Below are 26587 nucleotides of genomic sequence, written 5' to 3'. Positions count from 1 at the left end.
CTTATTTCATTTTTTTTCAGCCCATCAAGTTTCAAATGAATACTGTATGCAAGGCTGCAAGCCACCCCAGAGAGACCTTATGGCACTGATGATTTTGAACCGAGTCCACAAAATATTTCTCTTTCTTCAATGTCGTCTTTCCACTACACCCCCTCTCTCCTTGCTGCTCCACAAGGGTTTAATCCCTCTAACCAGCACCACATGTCCTGGAAGGCTGCTGGAACACTATGGAATCTACTTTTGCCTCTTTAACAATAGCAATGACATTAGAAACAGCAAGCTGTGTCAAGTGCTCCTAGAGTTAGTTAAGTCGTGACCCCGGGATTCTTACCTTAAGTTAAATTTGCACATCTAAAAGTCCCAGTTAGAGATTCTTTTTCAGCACAAAATTGGTCTTTGTGCACCCTTAATATATTTGAATCTTAAATAAAGCTCCAGGGTGTGGATTGGTGGTGTGTTTCCAAGAAGAAAGCTTCTCTTTATTCCTTCTATGGGGATTCAACAGCTCAAATGGGCCGTTATCATCTCTTATCAAAGTGCTTATGCACTTTAAATATTCACAATCAATCAACTTCTGGCATAAAACCAAGAACTCTGGCATTGTAAATGCACTGTGCAATCGCTTATGCTGCTTAAGAAGGCACCTTGATTTAAAAATGATGACTTAATCCCATGTTAACAAAACTCAATGTGCTTTACTTTAAGCACTTATTTGTTTCATTCAAAGCCCCGCATGAAGACTCTGGTCATTATGAATATGATTCATCAGTCATCATTTGGATAACTACTCTGGCTGCTGCTGTCAAGAGCAGTGGAAGCACCAGAGACGTATAGGCCATGTGGGGCCGGCCACTGTACTTTTACCACTCATGACGCAGCAAATGCTGATGCACAACTCTTTTTTTTGTTGCCTTCACACCTACTGTAATGGAGGGTAAAAGTTAACAAAAGCCATCAAATAACGTCAATTTAAACGTTTCAAAGAAAAGAGGTCAACTTTACAGATAGTCTGTTAAGTGGATGGAAAATGTTCAACAACTTAATGGGTTTTTAGAGCGTGTGCTTCTGTTTTTATCGTCCATTTCTTCACAATCCACCAGTTTTCATGGAAAAGGTCAAAGGAGATGGACTTGATAGTACTTGTTCTCACAGCTTCACTTCACTCCCCTGCACTTGTGAAATGTGGCAACACCACGTGTTTTTGTGACATGTTGCCGACTGGTATTTGTTTTGACCTTTTAGATTAAGGTTTTATGAGGAAACTTTAATCTAACGCTTTGTTTGCCGAACAGCGCAAGTGGCATCCACTTGCTGTTAACTTGAAAAGCTTCTTCCTGGTGTTTTAGAGGGAAAACAGACATTTTTGCTGGTTACCATAAAATGTGCCATTAATGCTCACCATGACTATCTCATAAACGTCTCATTAATTACAAGTGTAGCGCCGATCAAAAGTTGTCAAGGCAGCAGGGCCGTCTTCCACATATCTCACATACTAAAACCTTGTTTGATTGTTTTCTTGCACATGTTCAACTTGCTGCATGATGTTATTTGTTATTTCAGAGACTGGGTCACAGTTTTTTTTTTCGTCTTGAAATACAGAACAACAAAGCATCTTTCTATCCATCCATGATCTCCCACCTTTCACCAGCCGTGACCTCCTGCTCTCCCACAGGAACTCTGAGGCATTCCCAGGTCGGCTGAGGGATAGACCTGGGACAGATGCAGACCCAACATGTCCTGGGTCTGTCTCTGGGCCTCGTCCAAGTCGGACATGCCCAAAACAGCCATGACTTTGACCGTCACAGATGACACAATGCACTCAGTCCACTTTTACACCAAACTGGTTCCAGGGCTGGTTTTGGGCTAGAGCCAGACTTAGCACCAGTTCTTTGGTTTTACACAGCCTAAGCGCCGGCTCCTGGCTCTCAAAACGGGTGCTACGCCAGCCCCTTTGAGCTGCTGGGCCAGCTCAAAGAACCAGTTTACGTCGGGGGCTGGGGGCGGTGTTACTGAACAACCAAAGCAGAATAAACACGGAAGCGCGCCGTTTTTAAACAACGGAGCTTGAAGACGGCGGTTAAGTTAGCAGACTCTTTTATTATAACATCCATTTATTTAATAATGGATGTAAAACAGCAGCAGCAGTGGTCTACGGTACAATCCACCAACAGTAACGTCGGCGGGCACGGAGCCCGCTGATGCAGCGGCGCAGCCTCGCGTTCCAGCCCTGGGACGCGAGGCTGCCGCTGCCTCGGCGGGCTCCGTGCCCGCCGAGGCAGCGCAGCTCGATCCATTTATTTAATAAAAATTCCTGGCCCGCGGGGACGCCTCCCAGCCCGCCGTTCTGGCTCTGCGTTACACCAACGCAGAGCCTATGGCGTATGTTACGTAACCTACGGCGTATGTTACGTAGGAGGAGAGGAGAGGAAAGGAGAGGAGCTGCTGTGCCCCGGGGCTGCGCAGAGCCTACGGCGTAGGTTACGCGGCGATTTAACGCGGAACCATAAATCAGCTCCGGAGCCGGCAGGCAGGCAGAAATTCCGAAATTTTCAGATCAAATTTCTTAACAGGCGTTATTTGGATAAATTGAGCCCAGGTTGGGGATCTTAAAGGTTACTTTACCTGAAAAATTATTAAAACTTAATAAAGTGCCATATTAACAGCGCTACAGCTGAAATTAAAACAGCTTTTGGCTCTCAGCTTCCTGATCAGGGTGGGGATGAAAACGAGGGGGAGTGGTGACGTGATGACGTGGCTCTCTGGCCAGCTGCTGGCTAGCACCAGCTGTGTAAAAGCAAACGGTTCTTACTTAGAACCAACCGCGAACCGGCTCTAGCACCAGCACTAGCACCAGCCCTGGAACCAGCTTGGTGTAAATAGGGTAATAGCCCCTCAGGAGGGCGAACCCGTGTTGCTGAGCCTAGCCAGGCCCAATGGGTAGCAAGGTAACAAGCACTCAGTAACCAACCCCTACCCCATACCACCCTCCAAGGTGGGTCCAAGTATCAAGTGGCTCCTTGATTTTTAGTAAGAACAATTGTCCTTGGGAGACCTCAGATGTAATTTCACCCCAAAAAGCATATCTCCTGAATTCATTCAGGCAAACAAACCCCTCTGCTATGACAAGGTGGGGGTACTCAACACATAATCAGAAATTAAGATGGTTTTACTGCACATTACATTTCTGCACATTGCTGCATGAGTTAAACAAGAAGTAACAGATTATTGAGGATATCATGTTAAAGATTTGTGCTCACCATGACTCCTGTTTCCCCTGGCTGACCTGGATCGCCCTATAATCAAATAAAATACAAACTGTTATAGTGGGAGTCACCATCCACTGGGACATGGACTGGTAAAAGGCAAAACAAATTTGTTTCTGGGTCCTAAGTGGTTCAGCTGCAGAAAATAAATGTCTTGAATGATATACTTGTTTTTCAAGTGCACCTGAACCAAAAAAAAGTCAGATTAATGGATCCTTGATCCATTAGTAAATGTCCCTGCTGAATTAGGAAGAAGATGAGCTACTTGTAAATCTTGGAGTGAAGAAACATTGGTTTGAAATAAAAAGAAACTGAAAGAATGCAGGACAAAATAAGGTTGTTTACATTTATAAAAGATGTTTCTACAGAGTTTCTGTAATCAATATAATTCATCTGTTGTGCATGCTACCTGGTGTCACGGCCCCGTGCTAAACCTTGATGGTAATTGAAGGGAAACAAGTCGTAGGCTCCTTTACATTTATTGATATCAGTGGTTTTGTTGAATGACAATGATGCACATCATCTCCTGGTAAAGAGTTTTGTCAGTACAGAAACAAGCCACAGTACAAGCACATAAAAGGATAAAGGGGTTGTTGGGGGAAAAAAACGAGAATGGCTGGCATTCAACATGCTGGCCACCTGTACCCGCCTCTGCGGTCTCTGCTTTGGTTCAGGCGTCGTTCCGATCATAGTGTAGCCCTGAGACGTGAGCCATGTAAATATTTAAAGCTAGGGCAGTAAATTTTTACATCTCTTTGACATTTACAAGATAAATGTTGTCGTCCTTGTAAGTTATTCCTGAAAGGGGGAATAAATCTTAAATAAAAGTGAACTACAAGTGTAACTTCTTGGACAAAACCGACAAACTTCTGCAACTGCAACAGGCAGAACTGAAAACAATAATCATCAAGAACTTGGAAAGAACCACACAAACAACAGTCAATATTTTTGCGCTACTACCGCGATCCTTGCCAGGCCAATAAAGATCATCTGGAGCTCGCAGAAGGTTTTACGATTGAACATAACTGACAGGCCTTTTCGCTTTCTTTTTTCTCCCACTCTTCACATAAATTAGTAGGATGCCAGTGACAGGGTTAAAGACATGGAAAATATTACGCTAAAGTGAAAAACAACAAGTAAATGTAAATCTGTGTAATCAAACATTCTCTTGGGAGCATTTATCCTTAACTTTAAACATTAGGGGAATGAACTGTAAAGTCGCTTCTCTTGTCTTCATTGGAACGGTTTTCATGGGATTTAACCCTCAAAGCAACAAATCAAAACCAAACTGAATATGGACGCACACAGAGCTGGACTTAATAAAAACAATGCAGGACTTGAAAAAGTCAGATTTCAGGAATTTTGTACATCTAATGGCTTTTTAATGGCAATGGAAAGGGCTCATGAAATGTTGTTTAAGTCAAATAAAAACAAGCACTCACTGGTAGGCCGGGCACACCTCTGGGTCCATCCTTTCCAGTGTCCCCTGGAGGGCCCCTGGGCCCCGGAGGGCCCGGTGGCCCCGGTGGCCCCGGTGGTCCTGCTTGGCCTTGATCACCCTGTTTGGTAAAAGAAAGCATTTTGGCATCATTATAGTGCGATATTTTGAGCTCAACTGAGAATGGAACCCCTAAAATGATGATAAAGAGAGGGTATGGGAATGATCTCATGGGGGGGCAATGGCCAACCTCCGTTCATTTGAAGGCTCATTTGAAGCTATTACTCCTTAGAAATGCATGCAATCCTAAATGGACTGTGCATTAGGTACAGACTCAAAATCACCCCAACTGTCTGTGAAGGGCTGCAAGAATCAGGGAATAAAATCTGAATGTATGTGGTCTATAACTGCATTGGATTACAAAAAAACATTTAGGAATCAAACTTGCATCAAAATTTGTTTGAAAAGTGTCAAGACCGTAAATCCCTATTAAAAAATATATTTTTTTTAAAGTAACATTTTAACTTCTATATGTATTGTTTTACCATTACAGGAGTAGTGTAAAAGCAGATATGACAGGTCTATCTGAAGGTTTGCATGCACTGGCCAGAGAGAGGTGATCTGGTGAAACTTAGCACGGTGGACAGAGAGATGAATGAAGGCACACCCACTACCTTAATGAGCCGTCGCTTTATGAGCTGCTGGTCAGCGGAAAGAAAGCCATGATTGATCTTAGGGAAGACCATCTGAGCAGGTGTGTAAGGTCAAGAAGTCGTAGGTCAGAGGTGAGAGAAGGTTGAAGAAGGATGAGGCCCCAGAAGAAGAAGGAGGAGGTGCATGAGGAGGAGGAAGGCAAATGCAAAAAGAAACGAGATTTGGTTAGAAAGGCCTGCGTTCATAAAACCCCCAATCCAGCACCCTCACAGATGGGAGGGGGCGAATCCACACTTTTCCTGCACACAGAGATGGTTTCCTTCGGAAGTCTGAGCTTATTTTTTTTTTTTGAGCTACGGCCCAAAGAATAATAATTACCACCTCTAGGGTGCAAATGTGCCACAGAGGGCTCATAGTACCCCTGGAAAAATGGGAATTACCCCTCGTCTGTGAAAGCACTGTCATCATCATCGTGCCTGCTGCTAAGTCAGACCCTGGGAGCGGCACACACTGAAACCAGCGCAGTCAACCTTCTGTTCTGAGGTTGGCTTGTAATCTCCTGTCTTTCAATACATGTATTATTCTGCTAGTGTCCGTCGTTATTGAGTTGCTGCACCCATTACTGAAACCATCCCGAAGGCCAAATTGGTGGTTTTGAAAGATTTGTGGTGAGCCATGGGCATAAGCTACAAAAACAAACTTTTTGCCACTTCTGGTTCATCCCAGGGCATTCCACTTATTGCTCTTTCAGTTCGTTTTTTGGCATAAATGGACATTCCAGGTCATGTCTTGGCTTCGGGATGTTGATTTTCGTTCCAGTTAGAAAGATATTACAAGGTTATAAAAGGTCATCTTTCAGAGGAAGATCTGGAACGTAGTATGGAAAAGAAAGCTCTTTTGTAAAAGATTGGTGGCGGGATTCGGGAGAAGAGGATATTGACAGGCTATGATTCATTTGATGGAGGTTTTCCTGAGCATACTTTATAAGGCTTTATAAAAAGCAGCTGACACTGATTCATTAACTCCCAGCGTGTGCTGCGAAAGGGTCTGACTGAGCAGCTTGACAGCACCACCACCGACAAACCTTGACAGTCAGGATCTGATTGCTGTGCAAAGCAGCCAGCGTAGGGAGACCAGGCAATCCCTAAAGGGACAAACAGCAGAACATGGCACAACGCACACATGACACTCAAACACATGGTGAACAAAAACAGTAAAAAGGAGGAAGAAAATAAGCATCTGACACGCGTTCTTGCAAATGAAATAAATTGTATCATGTTTGGTATATTATGTTGTGTTTGTGAAAACCAACATGAAACTTTTATGTCAAACAAAGAGTTTCAAGCCAGACTTCAGCTCAACTCATTTAACCTTAACTTTTGAATCTAAAAGTAGAATTACTAACAATTTCCCATTGTTCACTTTACAGAAAGAACATTTCTTGTGATGACAATTATGCAATACACTCTTAGCTATGACGTTCTAAAAAGGGAAGAAGTATTGCTCAATGAGCTTCAGGGAACATCAAGAGATTGGGATGATTAAAGGAAATGTAATCAAATGCTTTACGATTCCTTTCAAAAAGCTTCCTGACGGATCCAATTGTGAAACTGAATGAAAGAAGAAAGCATAAAGCATTCTCCTTGCTGAAAGGTTTGGATTGTTCCAGGGATGGCGCCAAAGGGGCACTGGCCCCAGCTGAAGTCTGACTGGCCCCTTGGAGTACCCCGACCTGACACTGTCCTTTTTCCAGGAACCACATCAGACCATAGGTGGATGCTAATGCATGAAACAAGGATGCTATTGCTTAGAATGCAGCTATTTCTGCCTTCCCAGTCTGATGCGAACTCAGAAGTGATTTTAGTTGCAGTTCCTCAACTAACCACTGGGGGGCTGGTTGTTAAAGTCTCCGATTTCCATTGACTTTTGAGGCTAAAATGTCCAAATTTACAGCACGGATTAAAAACATTTGGGATTTGATATGAAGTACAAGTGAAAATGAGGTGAATTTTTTATTTTGTACTATATCAGGTTTATTAAATGATCTAAAGCAACAAATGTATGCACAAATAGGGATATCATCTTTTTGATTGCTGACATAGTGAATTGCGAGCTGCCATCACATTAGCTCCTTGGTGCTTAGCACTGTCTTGACTTCTGAGCTGTCAATAAAGACCCAACAGTGCATAGACGTTCTTGTTTTACAGGATAATATTTTTAGTTGTGCTGTTAATCCTACTATCAGACGGCCGTGACTGGCTGCAGGTTGCACCTATGCAAAGATGATGTTATGATGGTGAATTTAAGACCTCATTTTGCTGAATAAAGGGACTGTTGTGTTGAGTGGGAACAAAAAATAAATAAAAATCTAGCACTGCCATGGCAGCATCCGTGTCCAACTGGACTCTCAGCAGTCTGACCAGCACTTATCCAGCTGTACCCTCCTTCCTACAAGTCCTTCTTACTTGTGTTCTTCTCTCAGATGTAAGTTGCTTTGGATAAAAGCGTCTGCTAAATGACAGTAGTAGTAGTAGTAGTAATAGTAGTAGTAGTAGTTGGTTGCCAGGAAGGATCAGAGGATTTAGCTGAACAGCTGGCAGGCTGTGTAAACTGTGCATCCGCTAAAAGACTCTCCTGGGGCTTCATCACATCTGGGTCCCAGCTCCACCAGCCAAGCCACCCTTCAGACAGGCTACCCTTTTGGATCAAGTAACTTTGCAGGGACCTAAACTGAGATGCAGCTGTGAGGAAGCCACGGGGAAGACATGGCTGTATCGTTTCTCGTGGCACCACCAAGACGTTGGAGACAGGACATCCACAGCAGGACCTGCGACTCCCAGGGCACTGTAGGCTCCTAGGTGGACACAGCGGTAATTGCTGATGTTGCCACAGAAATGACATTTGAATTGGGAGGTCCCGCTACTCCTGCACTGAGAGCTAGCTGTGATGAAGCCCCAGGGGACTAAGACTTCTGTCATTTCACCTCATGAAAGGTCTTGATCCACAGGAGTCCCCCTGTATCGTTATTTTAACTCCAACATTACTCGTTTCAAGTGTCGTTTCACCGGCTGCATAAGAAATAAGGGGGGATTGACAGATTTGATAAGAATGAACGTAAAGTAACCTTAGTTAGCATCATAGGTTAGAATGAGCTATGCCGAGGTAAAACAGCTAAATTGCAGTAAACCAAGGTGGGTGTGTTACAGGCAGCTTCTTGGTTCACTTGCAACATGATGTCTTGCAGTACGGGAAAAAAAGAGGCTTCAAAAGAACTCTTGAAAGGACATTCAGTGATGCCACTCAGCTCAAGTCTGGCAGTGCGGCTTGTGTTGTAATGACACTTTTTCCCAGCAGAGGTGCACATGGGGGTTGACGCATTAACATGCTGGTAATATCCTGCACCCCATGTGGTCAGAAGTGGTGTTGCTGCATAGCATGGCTTTAAGTAGCAGCAGCTTGCTATCAGGAGTAACTAACTTGTTTTCAGACATTAAAGGGAAAGTTCGGTTTTTTACAACCTTTTCTTATGGTTGTATACTCACCCAGAGGTGTTTGGTGTCATTTGGAGTCCTTCGGAAGATATTAGGAGTTTTTTGCGAGCCGCTTCTCCATATGACGGTAGCGCATGAGGGCACCGCGGGACACAGACGATGCAGCGTCTAAATAACACATGATTGCCGCGAAACTCTTCATTTCTTTTATGAATCACTAGATCTGCTTCCAGGACCTGTTGTCTTCATCCGGGGTTGTCTGTGTAATAAATAAATCAGTTTGTAAACAAGACCTCTGAACTCATGACGTCATCTCTGTGCGCGCACTTTTCAGCCGTATACTCTGGCTCAAAACGGTAAGGACGTCCATCATATTCAAAGTCGTCGTCCACAACCTCAGAATTTGACAAATATTCAGACATGTTTCAAATAACTATCAGTAAACTAACAGTAGCGAACTCCAGCTGTACACGGAGCTGTGTCTGGGACGCGCGCACAGAGATGACGTCATGAGTTCAGAGGTCTTGTTTACAAACGGATTTATTTATTACACAGACAGCGCCACAATGTTACAACAGGTCCTGGAAGCAGATCTAGTGATTCATAAAAGAAATGAACAGTTTCGCGGCAATCATGTGTTATTTAGACGCTGCATTGTCTGTGTCCGGCGATGCCCCATGCGCTACCGTTATATGGAGAAACGGCTCGCAAAAAACACTTAATATCTTCCGAAGGACTCCAAATGACACCAAACACCTCTGGGTGAGTATACGACCATAAAAAATGCCAGAAATAAGGTCCAGGTTGTAAAAAACCGAACTTTCCCTTTAACATTACCATTTCACCATCTGTTATAAATCAAAAGCTAATGCATGTGCATCTCCTATATTATCTATGCCAAGTAAAACAAAAGTAAAATTCTTAAGGAATTTTACTGTCAAATCTTTGTTTGTTTGTTTTTTAAAGTTGTATACTGTTAAGTGAACAAGGTATGCCTGGCGAGTTGGATATACACCTTTCTTAAAAGACACCGCGTCTAACCCCCCTTACAGAAAGGAAATTTATTCAGCTACAGTAAGAATGGTTTTTAAAATTCCAAATGCATCGCATTAAATTTAATCAATTAAGGGGATCTTTTCTGCAAGTACGGGCCTGTTTTAATTTGATTGCATGCCTATCACACATGATCTTTGATTAAGGGAAGTGTTTAAAAATGAAACACAAACCCCTATCTAGGAAAACTAATTTAGCTAAAAATGGTTAGACTGTTCTGCCAACTGTCTCACTTCACTCGGCCGTCACTGAGTTCTGTTAAAAGCACAGATTAGCATATGCTTTCCTCCATAAGCATATTAACATCTAGTTTGTTTGGAAATGCGGTCATCCCTGCCAGCTCTACCTGAAATAGGTTTCATCAAATGCAAAGGTCTTCATGCATTTATGTACCTCAGTTCTAGTCGCACAGTGTTAAGTTTATACGTGCTGTAAAGCAACATGCTGTAAAATGACTGAATAGTCTCCACTTCATCTTTATGCAGCAGGTCTGCTCCACCACAAATAACCAACCTGAGGTGGGCACGAGCATAAATATGCCCTGCATGAGATCAATCTTTATTCATAGTCAAGGTCAATATTAAATCTAGTTTATCCGAAACATGGCTTTAGCGCCAGCCCTCTGATTTTCCAAAGATAATTTGAAAAGCATGGCTCATTAAGAATATGGCTTTACAGGCAGGCTGTTTTTATTCAGGCCTGCAGCAAAACAGAGCCATGGATTCACTTACGCTGCAGACAATGGCCATCCTGTGTGCGACTGGGATTGAAGCTCAAGTATTTCTCAAGTTATTTACAACCTCAAACATTCTGAGGGCAAAGAAGGGAAGAGGAAAGGGAGCAGACAATGGTGCATGTGCAGACTGGTAGGCTACATGTTTTTTGTTTTTTTTTCCTTTTACAATCATTTTGAGACACAAGCACGTAGACACTAAAGAGAAGCTAAGACCGGGTCAAAGTAATGCTGACAATGTCACTGACCGGTGTGTGCTTGAAATTTGGAGAAAGGTAAGTGTGCCAGTGTTCATTCTGCATATTGCTTCCACATGGATGTCCATGTGCTTGAATGATAATGGCATCGCGGTCAATGGAGAATCCTAACCATTTACAGGCTGCATTTGTTTGCTTTCATCCCCGAAACGGATGTTGGTTATTTGGCGGGGAGCTCTGTAGCTACAGTATGCATCTGCATGCAGCGAAGTGACTCAAGCTGTAGTAAACAAAAGCCAGATATAAGAACAATCAGTGTCAGCCACGAGACAACGTCAGCCGAATCCAGCATCTCCCTAACCGCAGCATACATGTAAAAACACCCAAAGCAACTACAGACCATGCCATTCTCTGAGTTTCTAGCTGGGGAATGGGTTTCCAATTCAGTACTCTGATGGTTTAAGCACATTTAATTGAAGAAAAATACAGTAATTGCATTAATTAATCTAAAGCCGAAGACAGAACATTATTGAGAAACATAAAACTTACCTGAGTGAAATTAATTTGAGGGAATTTGAGATTAAATACAAAAAGTCAAGTGCAAAATAATTCTTTGTTCATAACTGAAAAGTCAGATCCTGGAAATTATATAATCACGGCATCTTTATATTTGGAGAAACATCTCAAACTGCCAAATCCCAGGTTTTGAGAAGTATTGGACAAACAATGGGATTTTTGTGGAGGGAAAAAAAGAAGAAAAAAAGAAAGAAATCTCTGGAACTTTTCCTCAAAACTAACCCAGGGATTCTCCAACTTTTGCATGACAACAAGCCAGTGCTTTGCCTCAAAAGGACCACACACTTTCCCAATGCGATACAATTAGCCAGCGCCTCTGGTTAATTGCATCCACAAGTGAAGCCCAAGCGGTTCTGCTGCATTTGTTTGTAAAATCTGGCCAATTTACTATTTGTTTCTGGACTAATCCCTAATATTTGGATGTGATTTATTGCGACCTTTGGCTGAGATACATGCCTGGTCCTTACATGTGGGCTGAAGAAGTGTGCAGTGTTACTATTCTCATACTAGATTTGGCCACAAACTTTGAGACTGATTATATAGTTGTGATTATATGTTATATTCCTCTTATTCACATGTCCTTATGGTTCAAATCAACTCCAAACACACAGAGTAACATGAAATTAGCTTCATTTCCGTCCAGACAGACTGAAGGTCAGGCAGCACTTTGCCCACTACGCCTTCATTTATTAAGGAAATGTTTCTAATACTGTTCCGCTACATTAACTCACTAATTTAATGTGCAAAGTCAATACGCTGTTGACGGAGGGTAATATAATTTGGTGGCGACCTGGAGTCACATTTGGCTGAAACACTGTCTGATAATTTGAACCTGTTAGGGGACAATTTTGCCATAAATGGCGAGTAATGAAATACTTTCTTGAAGCGGACAGTTTATTTACTCTGTAAGACAAATAGGACCTGGCTATCTTTGTTATGGCTCGCCCACCATAGTGCTGTTTTCCAAGTATAAATCAGTTATCTGAGAGTTAATGACTCAATTTAAAAACAGGAACAATAATGACCAGAAGAAGAAAAAAAAAAAGTCTGTCTAAATGGGGATAGTTTATACAAGCAAAAATATTTCAACAGTTTCATAGTTTAAAAGTTGACTCTAAGAAATTGAGGCACTCCTGCTAGCATTACCCAAAATAGGTTTTTAATCAAATACAAACGGTTCCTCCTCACCCTTGTATCACAGTTCTAGCACCATAAAGATGAATACACTATCATGATTTTGCAATAGGAATGGGCGATATTTTACCGTTCACGATATACCGTCAAAAGAATTCCTCATGATAAGAATTTGTCATGTCGCGGTAAAAACGATAAATTCCTGTTGATGACGTTTTTGTGTAAAGCTGATTTTTGGAAGGAAGGAAGGAAGGAAGGAAGGAAGGAAGGAAGGAAGGAAGGAAGGAAGGAAGGAAGGAAGGGAGAAAAGAAGGAAGGAAGGGAGAAAAGAAGGAAGGAAGGGAGAAAAGAGGAAGGGAAGAAGGAAGGAGAAAGCAGGAGGCAAGAAGGAAGGAAGGGGAAAAAAGAAGGAAGAAAGGAAGGAAGGAAGGAAGGAAGGAAGGAAGGAAGGAAGGAAGGAAGGAAGGAAGGAAGGAAGGAAGGAAGGAAGAAAAGAGGAAGGGAAGAAGGAAGGAGAGAGCAGGAGGAAAGAAGGAAGGAAGGAAGGAAGGAAGGGAGAAAACAAGGAAAGGAGGAAGGAAGGGAGAAAAGAGGAAGGGAAGAAGGAAGGAAAGAGCAGGAGGAAAGGAGGAAGGAAGGGAAAAAAGAAAGAAGGGAGAAAGGAAAGAAAGAAAGAAAGAAAGAAAGAAAGAAAGAAAGAAAGAAAGAAAGAAAGAAAGAAAGAAAGAAAGAAAGAAAGAAAGAAAGAAAGAAAGAAAGAAAGAAAGAAAGAAAGAAAGAAAGATAAATTCCCGTTGATGACAAACATGGCGGATCTGAGAGCAAGATAGATTTATAGTTACAAAGATGGAGTTGAATTGGTATTTTTTTTATCGTCATTTTTATCGTTATCGGGATAAATGCCAGAAATTATCGTGATACATTTTTTAGTCCATACCGCCCATCCCTATTTTGCAATACCTTCTTTTTTTCCTACTACTAAAAAATATATTGATACTAGACATTAGGATGTTTCACTTAGAGACTACAGGCTGAATTTCACAGAAATACCGACTTTCAAACGATGAGAACCCTGGTGCAAGTAGCCTGGAGGAGAACGTCCAACATCTGGGTGGATGCCAGCTCTGAACTGGGACCAGATCCAGTGAGAGATATCTGGTGTTCCAGCGACAAGACAAACTCTGTATTCCTTGTATGCCAACCTCTGCATGCCCTTTGGCCTCAGAAACGAATTAGAGACATCCAAGTGGCTTTGACTTGCATACAATCAATCCTTGATGACCGATAGCAGGCACAGAGGAAGTGAAAGTGTGCTTATGCCTGCTGACACGTGAGCCCATTAAGGCAGTCTACTTAAAACAAACCTGTGCAGTCTGTTTTTCAAAGTGGGCTCATTTTTAACCATTATTTGAGAAAAATTAAAGCTACACCGACTGCTGAGTGAGGATACACTAATTCATTTCTGACTCTGTCAAGCATGGAAAGGCATACAAATTAGCATAATTTAGATACTGCACATTTATAGAAATGTCAAACTACAGAGCTGGAAATGATTAAGGCAGTGACTGCGCCATGTCACGTTGAGGATTCGAGTTAATCACGAGTAATTACAGAGTCAGAGCTAGTTGGTTTTTGATTATTGCTGAGATTGAGCAGAGCTGCTGGTGTGAAAAACCTCGAACGCACATTCAATCTGAAGACAAGGAGCAAAAAATACGTTTGTGCCTTCTGAAAAGTACACCACCTCGAGCCTTCCAAGATATCTTGCATGTTTTCCTGCTCATTTTTGATGTAGAAATAAGCTGTGCTAAGATGGTTGTTGTATTTGGCCACACTGGAAGAACACTATCCCTGGAATTTCATGCATCTAAAACCTTTTGCCCACAATTCTGTCGGGGGAGACGCACACAGTCACATTCATCTGCTAATCACAAGAAGTCGGAGTAAACCACATACCCGTGGTCCCTGGTCGCCTTGATCCCCCTGTAGGAGGAAAGGAAAAGAATTTGTCTCCAAATGTGAGGGTCAAACACACAAATACAATGTCAGTAATAGGCCGAGACTCACACCGAAATCACTCAGGCAAGATTCAGAACATACTGATAAAGACAAATAATACAAAAACCCTCAACTATTCATTGTGGTTGAAAGTAAAATCACTTGTGATAACATGGGCTGACATGCATTATGTACGAGTGCAAGAGGAGGAATGAGCAGCAGCGTAAAGTTTTGGTGGGTTTGGTAAGAGGGGGGTGGCGGTATGAGTGTGGGCGGAGCAGGCCACATTAAATGCCCCAGAGATATTTAACGTTCTGCCTTTTCTGGGGGTAAATCTCTCTGGACAAGCGCAATCTTGAAAGAAAAAACATTTGGTTACCAGCTGACCTGCATGGTCACGACTGCGGCCTAAGGACATTAGTGCGAATGTCAAACAAAAGCACACTTTTCTTTGAAATAATTGAAAAAAAGACTAAATTCTAGAAAGTAAATTCTAACCCCTAATTTGTCTCAAACCGTCTTATTTGAGCGGCTTTGCAGCAAGAACTTGGACACGCGGTAAAACGAGCTGAGCGACTTATCACACGCGGGTATGAACCGTGCATCAATAAACGTCAGTGTCAAGTCCGTATAACTTTAAATGAAACAGCTCTTGGAATTTTTGTCATTTTTCATCGGGCTGTTGAGCCAAAACCAAATTTAATGGGTAAACAGTTGCGAGTAGCCACAATGATGAAGGCTTTATTCATCTTGGGTGGGAAGAATGGAGCCGGTGGTTTGTAATTTCACTGAACTGCAGATGAAATCCTTCACATGAAGAGCGCGGACATGCACCAAATCAACAGTACCGCGCTAGTTGCGGTTATCATAACGAATGTTTAGCAACCATTTCAATCTTGTTGCGCCAGAATTTTGTACTCCGTTTTATTTGGTTTTTATCTTAAGCTGCAGCATGTTAGAGAAAGAAAGCCCACTCTTGATTTATTATACTGCCAGCATCATCCAGACCCCACATTACCAGAAATAATAATTTACAAAAAAGTGCAACTTGGCACAGAGTTCAACTGAGATAATATGCGTCTCATTTTTATTTATTTATTTTGATGCGTCTCTGGTTTGCATTCTCATGCCTTTCCAGTTCATTTTATGTACTTTACGTCACAAAAACTGTTTAAATCAATTAACTTACAGTCCAAGTTGTTACATAATGCACACAAAAAACTTCACAAGTTGTTAATTTATTCATTTTTATGGGAATTTAAAAGCCCTAATCTTCCACAGTAGCGCTGTAAATGTACTCTTTAGATTCTCTTTACTTTCGAGAAAAATTAAATTCAGGGGCTTTATCAAACTCGGTGTGATTCCGCAGGCATGCAGTTTGTCCCTTAATCCTGCAGACTTGTAAAGAGACAGTGTGGTTATTTTGCATGCTCCACTGCTGTTTTATGGAGGACCGCTCAGCAAAGCATTTAGGGTTTTCAACTCAGGCCTGTGGCTTTTAATGTGATGTGCTGTGGATTTGTGAATGGCAGAGGAATTTAAATATTCAGACTTAAGCTTAGAATGACTTTGATGCAAAGTAAAGCAGCGGGTGCTAAATTTTGCCCCTTATGGACAAATTAGCTGCGAGAAGAGGAAGAACAGCAATATTTATTGAGGCGACAGTTCAGAATTTAAATTCCACCTGACTCTTAGCTGTAATATCTAAATTTATTAAAAAAAATACTTGGCATTGATCTGGAAGAGCAGTGCAGTTCCAAATATTAGCAAATAGAAAACGGATATTTCTTAGAAATGAGCGATATTACTCGATATGATGAATTTGAAATAGCTAAAAGCACTTATTGAGCGCTGAGGCTTGAAAATGGGAAGCGGCCTGCTTGGCTGGCTGGATTTTGCCACATCCAAATAGTTCTTCTTTAACTGCTTCCCTCTGTTTCAGTTTTACAGTATCAAAGCTCATCAGCTGCTGGCTCTGGCTTTGTGCGAAGACATGGGAGTGGAAGCAACATTTGCAAAACTCAACCAGAAAGCAAATTGGTGCCAGTATTTTTTTTGTTGACTTTTTTCTAAACTGTCACACAAATTTCTTAACTAAGTTTCACATGAACATCATAAAGATCATAATTGCTCACCTTTTCACCCGTTGGACCTGGAGGACCCTTTAAAGACAGACAGACACAGAAAAAAAAGATTGTTAATAGAATCATAATGACAGTATAATCTATGTGAATTACTGGTAATATTCAAGAAACAAACCAAATCACCTGGAACTGTGTCAAAAGGTTTACAATCAGTGTGATCAGTCATGTTACACAAGTCTGTTAAACATAACTCAAGAGACAGAGAGTTGTGATGAAACAACTGTGTGTACTTTTTGACAACTCTTTCAGGATTGAATTAAAATCCCCTGTCACAGACTTGCAAACGATACCTTATGTACCAGTAGACAGCAAGCCTTATAAAAACATACAATTAAAACATAAAACAGACCCAAATCAAGTCCATGTTTACTTAGAGGCTCAAATCCAGCAATCTCTAACCGAGTACTGGCAAGCGCATCGTAAAATGTTCCCTGAACAGGAGGAATACTCCTTCTTTTCATTGTACACAGCAGTTTTTGAAAGCCAGTTTTGCATCCAGCGCATCAGCAGGCGGGGGCGGCCTCTGAGAAGATCGTGGGTGAAGTAGACGACAGTAGGAATTTGCCTTTTAAAAGTGTACCTCTAACTGTCTAGCTGAATTGGGGTCTTCCCTTGCCCTGGGGTTGGCCATTTTGGAGAAAAAAAAAAGTGTCTGGCTTTGTATTAGTCAGTGGAAATGATGTAACTTACTGACCAACCACTTAGCAACTTTGATTCCTGTAACAGAGGGACTCCTCTGCCAACAGTCATCTGTATTTCACATCAGATAATGTTTCAGTGTATGAAAATTGATATAAAAGCTCTGAAAGGGTTTCAGGTAAAAAAGGTACAACTTGTTCAGTTTCCGTCATCACAGTGACAGCCGTGCAGTTGTACTTTCCCAGACTAATGCTGGTCAAACCGTCTCTAATCCTTAAATGGATGACATTAGTACAAGTCCTGTGTTTGGATGCTTTTCCTTTGACTCTATGGATCATTGACCCATAACTGGGGGATTATAGATACAGAGGAGCTTGGACCGCACTGGCACACGTTCATACGCACTACGACTGATATGCTTCAGAGGTGGCTCAGCAGTTTTCCTCTGCCAGTTTTTACCAGACTGTTCAGGGAGGAAGAGGCTTACAGCCATGGTTCTGCCTGATTGCTGCCACAGGACATTTATTTTCGATTTTGCCTTTTATTTCATGTATAGAAATGCATGCAGTCTCTACTGGCTCTGCCTGGTTGACTAATTAGCCTCGGTCATGAGGCTGTGAACCTGCACGGAGGGATTGAGCACTGCATCATCACGTAAATTCAAATATGAGGTAACTGCAGTTGCTTTATTTACGCCCATAAGGCTGATGGGAAATGCAAGCTTTAACACACACACGCTTTAACACACACACACACACACACATATACGAGGAGGTGGTCCGACTGATGGGAACCTGACCAGCGATACGAAGAACCACAACACGCTTGTAAACAAAAAAATGCGTTATTATGAAAACAATGTTTCCGATTGCGGTTCCCTGAGCAGGAATAACAGAGGCAACATATTGGAATCAAATGTGACTTTAACATTTATAATGATGTAGTGGCATTCCAGAAGGGCAATATAAGTTTCCAGTGTTTTCCTCATAATGGCTAGCTTTCTTTTGTGCAAGGAAATTGCATTTGGACAATAGGAGGCTATTGACAGGCAGTAATACATAAACAAACTCACTGCAGCCTTTTTCACTCGCGTGCTTAATGCATATTTGGCTTGGAAAAGTGCAGCTGGCACATTGTATTACAAGGCTAAATGACTCTGCATCACAGCTTGTGTGGAAGAAAACTCAGCATTAAAATGATGCAGAATTACTATAAATCCAGATTGTTTCACGATACGTGCAGCGACATAATGAAACGTCTTCAGATCCATGCTGATCTTATGAGAGTCCCAGAAGTTCAAGATATTTTCTAAGTTGTGATGCTGAGCTAAGTCAGTGGCTCTGAATCTTTTTTTTTTTTGACTGATACTAGAGTTTTATAACTCCAAGGGCCCGATTTACTAAAGGTTTGCGTGTGTAAAAACGTGTGCAAACTTGACAGCACCCGCAAACCAATGTGCAAGCTGATCTACTAACAGCGTGCAAAGAGGACTGCGCCTCTCAAATGAGCAAAATAGCACACGCTGTTCATTTAGTACTTTTGCCCTGATGAATAATCAATATGGGGCGTACCCGCCAGAAATCGCTAAATACTGGGAGGGGAAGATGCAAATTGGTCCATTTACCACACGCAATGAGATTTACCAAGCCTGAAAGTTTTTGCGGGGATTGTGATTGCGTCTGTATTTAATACGTTCGAAAGGAAGGTGCTAATCTCCACATGCAAAAGGAGAAATATTTTATTTGAATGTTAAATCGAGTATTATTCAGCAAAAGGTTGCCACAGGAGGCACATTCATTTTTTTATTTGTGATAATAAATAAATCACGTGTTTTCATGGAGAAAAAAGTGTTTCTCATTGTGCGCCTATCTTGTTCTGCAGTCATACCCCGGTGTTGTGCAGTATTCAGCACCCCTGCCGTGAAAAGAACCCCCTCGTCTGACAAAAAAAATATTTTCATTCTGTTTTCTGTTCATGTTCTGTTGTCCATGTTCTGTTTAGCGTCCAGTTTTGTGTTAATGATTCATGTTTAAATGCGCTCATGGATTCGGGTAAAAAAAAAAAAAAATCGGGTAAATGGTTATTGATGTCATTAATTAATAGCCTGCTTACTGTGTTGTCTTCCATAATATTTGTAAATATATATAATATAAACTCCTAAGTATGTGTTTGTGTGAGTGTGTATATATAAATATATTGAAGTGTCAGTGTGTTGTTTTTTTTCTTGGTCTACTTATCATTGAATATACGAGGGGGTGCTTTTCACGGCAGGGGTGCTGAATACGGCACAACAATTTGCCTCTTCCACTAATATCTCTATAACTCCAACTCGTCAAATTTCATTTTGCACTTGCGACTATATCCTGCTTTCCATCCACTCTCCATGGCGCAAAGTTTGCGCCGCAAACCGTAAGACGCGCAACACCTCATTTAAATACTGAGGTTTACACCTGTTATCAATTGCGCACGCAATCTTAGTTGATCACCCGCAAAACACACAACAACAGCACGCGCAAACTTTTTCAGTGCACACGCAATTTAGTACTCTTTATTTAGGATCTTAGTAAATCGGGCCCCAAGTGATTCGTATTTTAAATTCAATATCATAGACTTTGCCATTCAAATGAAAGAGACAGCAGCATAAACTATTTTTTTTACCACCCTATATCCTTATAAAGGATGTGGAAAAGATTTTTTTTACAAAGTGTGCACCTGCTCATTATGTAGCCCATCATTTGCACATCACTTGGGGAGACGACAGCCGCTGGAGCTTTTCCGTAAGGTATAAGCGAGAAGACTGAAGGTCTTTTATAGAGACTATTAAACAGCTCTCCTGGAAAAACCATTTATAAAGAGCCAAGTGTACTACAGTGGTTTTGCAGTGGGTGTCTCCGCGTCAAACCATCTCCATTGCTTTGTGGTTTTTCAGTCTGCCCCCAGGATGGTTTGTAATCAGCACCTGTGTAAGTTTTACTGCTTCTGCTCTCACTTTTGTTGAAGAGCAGCCCTCCAGCAGGTGCTCCGTGGCTGAGACGCTGCTTGTGTTTGATCAAACGTGCTCACTCCACCTTCATAAGTTATTTTGCTGAAACTGATTAACCTTCTAGTAGCATTAGTACATGGCTCACAAGCCTCATGCAGCTCGCTTACTCTTATTTAAATATTTTTTTTCAGAAATCCCCTTTAAAGATTTACACCCTCCTAGTGACCAGAGACTTGATGTGCCAGCAGTCACTTGTGCTGATGAACACGGTGAAGCTGAAGCACAACTTCTGCTAATGTGAAATGATAAATATTCAATGGATGGCGAGGTGCACATCCCCTGCTTGTAAATGCCAGGAAAACATCCATCAAACTTAAATTATGAGATTATTTGTGATAAGATATCCGATGATTGTGATTTCACCAAGTCTAACATGAACCACTGGTTTGGGAATAAGCTTTTATTTTTGTAAACATGAATAGCTTCTTATTTTCAGTCACCCTATGATCATCCTCTCCTAAACACTATCACATCTACTGAAGAGACACAATTTATATTTCCTACTAAAAATTACAACAGAAAAAGTAGCTAAACATATTGTCAAATGCTCATGCAAACACACTTTGTTGCATTTAGCAGTCTACAAAGTCCGAAGTGGAGGTCAAAGAGTATCAAACGAACCAACTAAAGCCCTAATTTTAGATCTGCATTGTTTAAAGGGGACCTATTATGGCATCTAATACCTATTTTTCCTTGAATGTCTTAAAAACAGGAGTTAGTTGTGGGCGTGGTTTCACGCATCAGAGGCCAACTTAATCGCTCCCATCGTTACGTAATGACGGGAGCAGAATCTGAACGGCTCGTAGATCCACATCACACTGGATGGCTCATCCGGGCGGCTGTACAGACACTGCAGAATTTGGTTGCTTTCCTCCTTCTGAGTTGGCAGGCTGAGGGGAGACCACTTTATATATGTTAAAGCAAGAAAAAGACGTGTTTTTCATAATAGGTCCCCTTTAAGTTACGCATTTAAAAAGACTTGTTGGAGTTGAGCTCAAGTTAGTTAAACAACATGACTGTTTAAATAATGTATAAATTGTTTGGAGCCATGAATCTGACTAGTTCACTGATCATTTTTTCCAGCAGATTTATCAGTTGCTTGGTGTATTTGGCTGATTCAAAAAGATGCTTTGGTCTCAGTTGTTTTATTGCACATCCATGACAACTCTGAGCGGCGTGAATTTTGTTGTACCACGCCAGGAGAATTTATATGAAGCAAGCAATATATTCATTTTTAATATGATTAATTGACAGTCGGCTCAGCCAACAGCTATCCATTTTCACTTCCTCAGCCATGATCATCATGCCACCGCGCTTAGCAACGCAATCGATACTTTCCACTGACCCACTGTCGGCTAAATGCGACAGTAATTTTCTATTTAGCCATCGAATCGAAATGTGGAACGGTATATTCTGCTGTAAACATCTGCCGGGAGCTCTGCAGCTGAGGAAGCTGGTAGCCCCCGCTAACTTTGATTGACATACGGTGAGTGTGTTCCCATCGGCTTCCAGGGCAACATGGCCGTGCGCAGTACGAAGAAAAAACGCTTTGAAAGCACTTTTCAGAGAGCAGTAGATCATGTCCCTCATGCTTAGTTAATTGTTTTTACAGTCTAAGCTATAAACACATCAACCGTTTTCAAACCCACATATTGTACTATGGACGGATTTTTACAAAATGTAGTACATAGTATGCAGTATGCAAATAATTGCACAATCTATAGTATGCAAGAAGTACCTGGATGTAGTCTGTAACTTCTGGGAAAATATCCAATGTGCAACCAAACAGTCTATGTCACATATATCCCAAAATGCAATGTGCCACAACAACGTGAGCTACTCTGAGCAGTCACGCAAGCAGCGTAGTACAGTTGTTTTTAAACTGGCATACTGTATACCAACAATAAGCTAGATCCGGTATACAAGAATAATATATGGTATACTGTGCATATGATGTGGAGCCTAATAGACAGTTTCTTTTGTGACTGCGATATCAGATATTAATGAAATGTGTTTAAAGTAATAGACTTAAAACAGAACAATAATAGAGTTAAACAGGAATTCTGAATGTTTTACTGTTGACATTAGGGTTGAGATTAAAGTGGGTTTTATTTCCCCCATTTTAATAGTTTCTAGGCTTCTAACATCCAAAATGCTTGATATCTGGAACATTGGTGTTTATGTATTTTGTGATGATAAATGCAACATTTACGCCAGAATGTTTCATTAATCATGGGCCTGCAATCAATAAACACAGTTGAACTTGTTGCTATGAAACTCTACATGCCAATCATACAAAATTCAAAATGGCAAAATGCCTTTTTCTGTCAACCTTATTTGAAATGAAGTTTAGACACTGCACGCCTATTCTTTGCATTCCTCCCGCTATTATGTACTGAAAACACGATGACTGAAACCTTGACAGGGCTCGCCTGACTGCACAAAACCCGGCCAGAGGCTGGATCATGTCCACAGGTTTAGCTGTTGACATGAGCAAAGTAATTCTCTCTGCTTTCTGCTGCCAGCTGCTTGTTCAGTTTTGCGAAGCAATCCACATAATCCAATGAGATGCAAGAATGTAGGAACTGGGGGGGGTCTGCAGGTAAAGTCCGTCTGGAATCACACGACGTATTCATTTTCATCACGGTGACCGGTTAGACTTAAACCTATCGAGGTCCAGGAACTCAAGCCATCAAACGGAGCTCATATCCTCTTTGTGAAAGCGAGGCCAAATGGGCTGGCAGCAGTTTCTGCAGCCCAAACTGCTGGCCACATGGATCCAATCATCTCACCCTGAAGCACTGGCATCTCATAGGAGCGTAGGCCAGAAACTACCGACTTTACGACTTCTTCTTTACAGGCATGTGTTTCTCTCACACAGCTACACAATATTAATAAACATGTGTATACAAAGGAAGTCAAACAAAGCAATCCTCCAGGCACCAAGTGTTGACGAGGGATGAAGGGAAGAAGGGGCAGGTGAGGAGTGCTGCTCTTCACCAACGGGGAGGTAGTCCCAAACTGAAGACTTGAAAAGGAGCAGTCCCCGACTGACACCCTTCAAGCTGCATCAAGTTTGTCATGCAGTGAAACTAAAAAGGCAGCCTGCATCTCACGAGAGCCTGGATCGAGTTTACCTTGGTTGGTTTAATGGAAATTCAGTGTTTTGGGAAAATGTGCTTCTTTGCCTATCAACACATCTAGAGCTCATGTGTTGCATCTCGCCTGTATAAAAAGCTGAGTCCAGCACATTAACCCTGGCATGCTACAAATTGTCGCTGCAGAGAAAAGAGGTGTTATATTGAAGGCTGAACTGCACTGCTAAAGATAGACAGAAACCGAGTTTGGAACATCACACCAATATGAAGAAAAGAAATGTAGTTGACACATCTGACAGTCACATCTGACAGTTAAGGTAAAAGCATTTTATAAGATTTCCCATTTGCTCTCCAGGAAACTAGAAAAGTGTCTTGTAAATGCATGACTTTCCTTTCTGCAAAGGCACCAGTGAAAGCTTGGACAGAGGTCCCTGTAAATGCCCACTTTGCCAAATGGGCAGAAACATGCAGAGGAGTGAAAGATGCTCATGTATCTGTACTTGCACGTGCATGTATTGGTTCTGCATGGGAACTCTCAGTCACATTACTATGGGCCCCAAGGGAACTTTTCTTCAAGGCAGGAAACTAATGGAGGACAGGGATGTGAGTAATCAGCACAGAATGGGCAGGAACGGACGACCACAAGTGGCTGGTGCTTGTCGAGGGAATCTGGACGCAGAGGTTAGGCAGGGATAGGAAAACCACACTGGAAAACTGAGTTGGGAATGGCATCTGGATCCCATATCCACAGTGTATTACAATTAGGCAGCATAAAATGACTTTAATGTGTGTGTGTGTGTGTGTGTGTGTGTGTGTGTGTGTGTGTGTGTGTGTGTGTGTGTGTGTGTGTGTGTGTGTGTGTGTGTGTGTCTGCTTGTTGTTATGTGTTGGATGTTCTTGTGGGAACAGAGACTCTGAACTGAGCAAAAATGAAACCGATAGCGCAACCGGTTGAGTGCATATATGCAAGTGCGGCACCAAGACGAAGATCAAACACGGAAGAGACGAGGGAAATTGCGTCCCCTCCTGACAGGGGAGATATTTAAAACAACTTTAACGCAAAGCATAGGCAGAAGAATCCAAACATCTTGGCCAAAATGTCCTCGGTGTAATACGTAAGCAAATTTCTGACCCACAAAATTCTTGTTGTGGATTTGAAATGTTAAATAACTGACAACGTTCCAGTTGGAAAAGCATTGTGTTCACTTCTGCTCATTCGATCGAAACCACATAGTGGCTGCTCTACATTTCTCATCATTTGAAGTGAGAAGGAGGAAAATTCCTCTAAATCATAAATCCGTCAAGCTCTTTTTCTTTTCTTACACTATGAGCATCTTCTTCAGACTGAACTAATTCTCATGCTACATTAAAATAGTGACCATCAGTTATAACCTGGTACATTACTGACTGCTTCAAATCCCAGTGAGTAAACTTCCAGGTGGATCTGAGCGCTGTCCATTACTCTTTCCTGAAAACTAGGGCTGGGGATCGATTCAAATGTCAAGAATCGATTCGATTCCGATTCTTAAGATTCAGAATAGATTATCAAGATTTGATTCGATCCGATTCGATTCCGATATTGATTTTGGTTAGTGTTATTAAAACTGTTTTTTGAGCTGTTGCATGAATTATATGACTGTAGTTATGCAAAATATTACTACTAGTATTATATTGAGATTAAACAGCAAGTATTGGCAGCTAATGATGATGTAAGGACCAATCAGCTCCCAGAATGCTGATAGAACTGTTTTCAGAAACATGTGGGTCAGAATTACCAAACAGATCCAGGGAGGAAACAGAGACGGATGAAATCGGTTTTATTTTTTCCCACATTCCGTTTTTATTTGCTCCATTTTCGGTCTATTTTGGTTTTTAATTTTTGAGCATTTGGTTTTTAGCATTTTTTGCAAATGTAACCCCCAGACAGTATATAAAGTAATGAAATATAGACAATTTATGCAATTATAACCTAACACTTTAATGTTTTCATACCTTTAAACATATTTAAAGGCAAAAACATGGCACCAGTTATTCTCGTGTCCAACAAAACATTCCTTTTTTGGGGATAAACAAAAAAAAAACAACAAAAGTTGTAATGTAATGATGAAAAAAAAATACATAAATAAATAAAAAAATAAAAATAAAAAAAAAAAAATCAAAAAAAAATCGATCTTTAGACATATGAATCGATTTTTAGGAATTAATATGAGAATCGATTTAGAATTGGGAAATCGATTTTTTCAACACAGGCCTACTGAAAACAAGGGCTGCTGATGAGTCTGGTGTAACCAAGCCACTCACATCTACAAAAGGTCACGTTTTTAAATGTTGTCACATCCAGTGCCAGGAAGCTAATGAACTCAGATAAAAACAGTCATGTCGGAAAGATCCGCCTCTTGGATAAATCCTGTGGGGGTTTTTTCCTTCTCATGCACCTTCCACTGATGTCATGTTACCTCTTTTTATGGGGAGCTTCTGATTCAAACTGCCCATACTGCCAAAAATGTAAATGAAAACAACTTGTGAGTACGTACATGTACGTAGGGCCTCCTTCAATTCCAGCGAGCGGTTAGATTAACAGGCACCTTCTCGTCATCGATAGGGGAGAAGTGATCAAAGTCCTGCTGGAACATGTTTTATTAACAGGTGTGGAGCTATGATGCATATCAGATGAGGGATGAAGGGGTGAGGATACCTGGGCGCATCTGCTTTACCACCACACTTCCTCTAATCGCTGTACTGCAGCTGCATAATTCATATTCTGTGACAGATCCTCAACCTGTGTCGCAGAAATCTCAGCCAATGAAGCAGGAAGGTGGAAACAGCTTGTCAAATACAGATGCAGGCACGGCTGGCTTTATTTATCTTCCTGCCAGCACAGCTAAACTCTTGCAACAGCTTCTGATGTACTATAACTAGCCTGCTCCGAGAGACCAATGTGGTGCAGACGTTCTCAACGGGCTGAGGAAGGTTCGATATTGCCATCGTTGTATCATTTTCAAATATTTGTGCCTTCTCTTTGACGCGATTTCAAAGCATCTTAGTTTCTCTGTCTAGCGGTATAATTTCAATTATCTATGGCGTTTTGGTATGCGCTAAAAACAAAAATGAAAAAAAAAAAGAGTG

At 41.5% G+C, this 26587-nt stretch overlaps 2 protein-coding genes across 2 annotated transcripts in view; one reads left to right on the top strand and one right to left on the bottom strand.

The window, feature by feature from the left end:
• Positions 1-26587, bottom strand: part of LOC133420152 (collagen alpha-1(XXV) chain) — a 174044-nt gene that overhangs the window by 43613 nt on the left and 103844 nt on the right. The window contains exons 5-9 of the mRNA XM_061709747.1: positions 16673-16699; positions 14496-14522; positions 5376-5447; positions 4706-4822; positions 3258-3293 (exon numbers count right to left, since the gene is read on the bottom strand). Of these exons, the coding sequence (XP_061565731.1) occupies positions 3258-3293; positions 4706-4822; positions 5376-5447; positions 14496-14522; positions 16673-16699 (279 nt within the window). The remainder of the gene's footprint in view (positions 1-3257; positions 3294-4705; positions 4823-5375; positions 5448-14495; positions 14523-16672; positions 16700-26587) is intronic.
• Positions 1-26587, top strand: part of rpl34 (ribosomal protein L34) — a 216838-nt gene that overhangs the window by 95995 nt on the left and 94256 nt on the right. The gene's annotated exons all lie outside the window — the stretch shown is intronic.

This window comes from Cololabis saira, chromosome 20, assembly GCF_033807715.1.
Source record: "Cololabis saira isolate AMF1-May2022 chromosome 20, fColSai1.1, whole genome shotgun sequence".
Lineage (NCBI taxonomy): Eukaryota > Metazoa > Chordata > Actinopteri > Beloniformes > Belonidae > Cololabis > Cololabis saira.
Note: the sequence above shows the minus strand (reverse complement) of the source record. Positions and strands in the feature narration are given on the sequence as shown.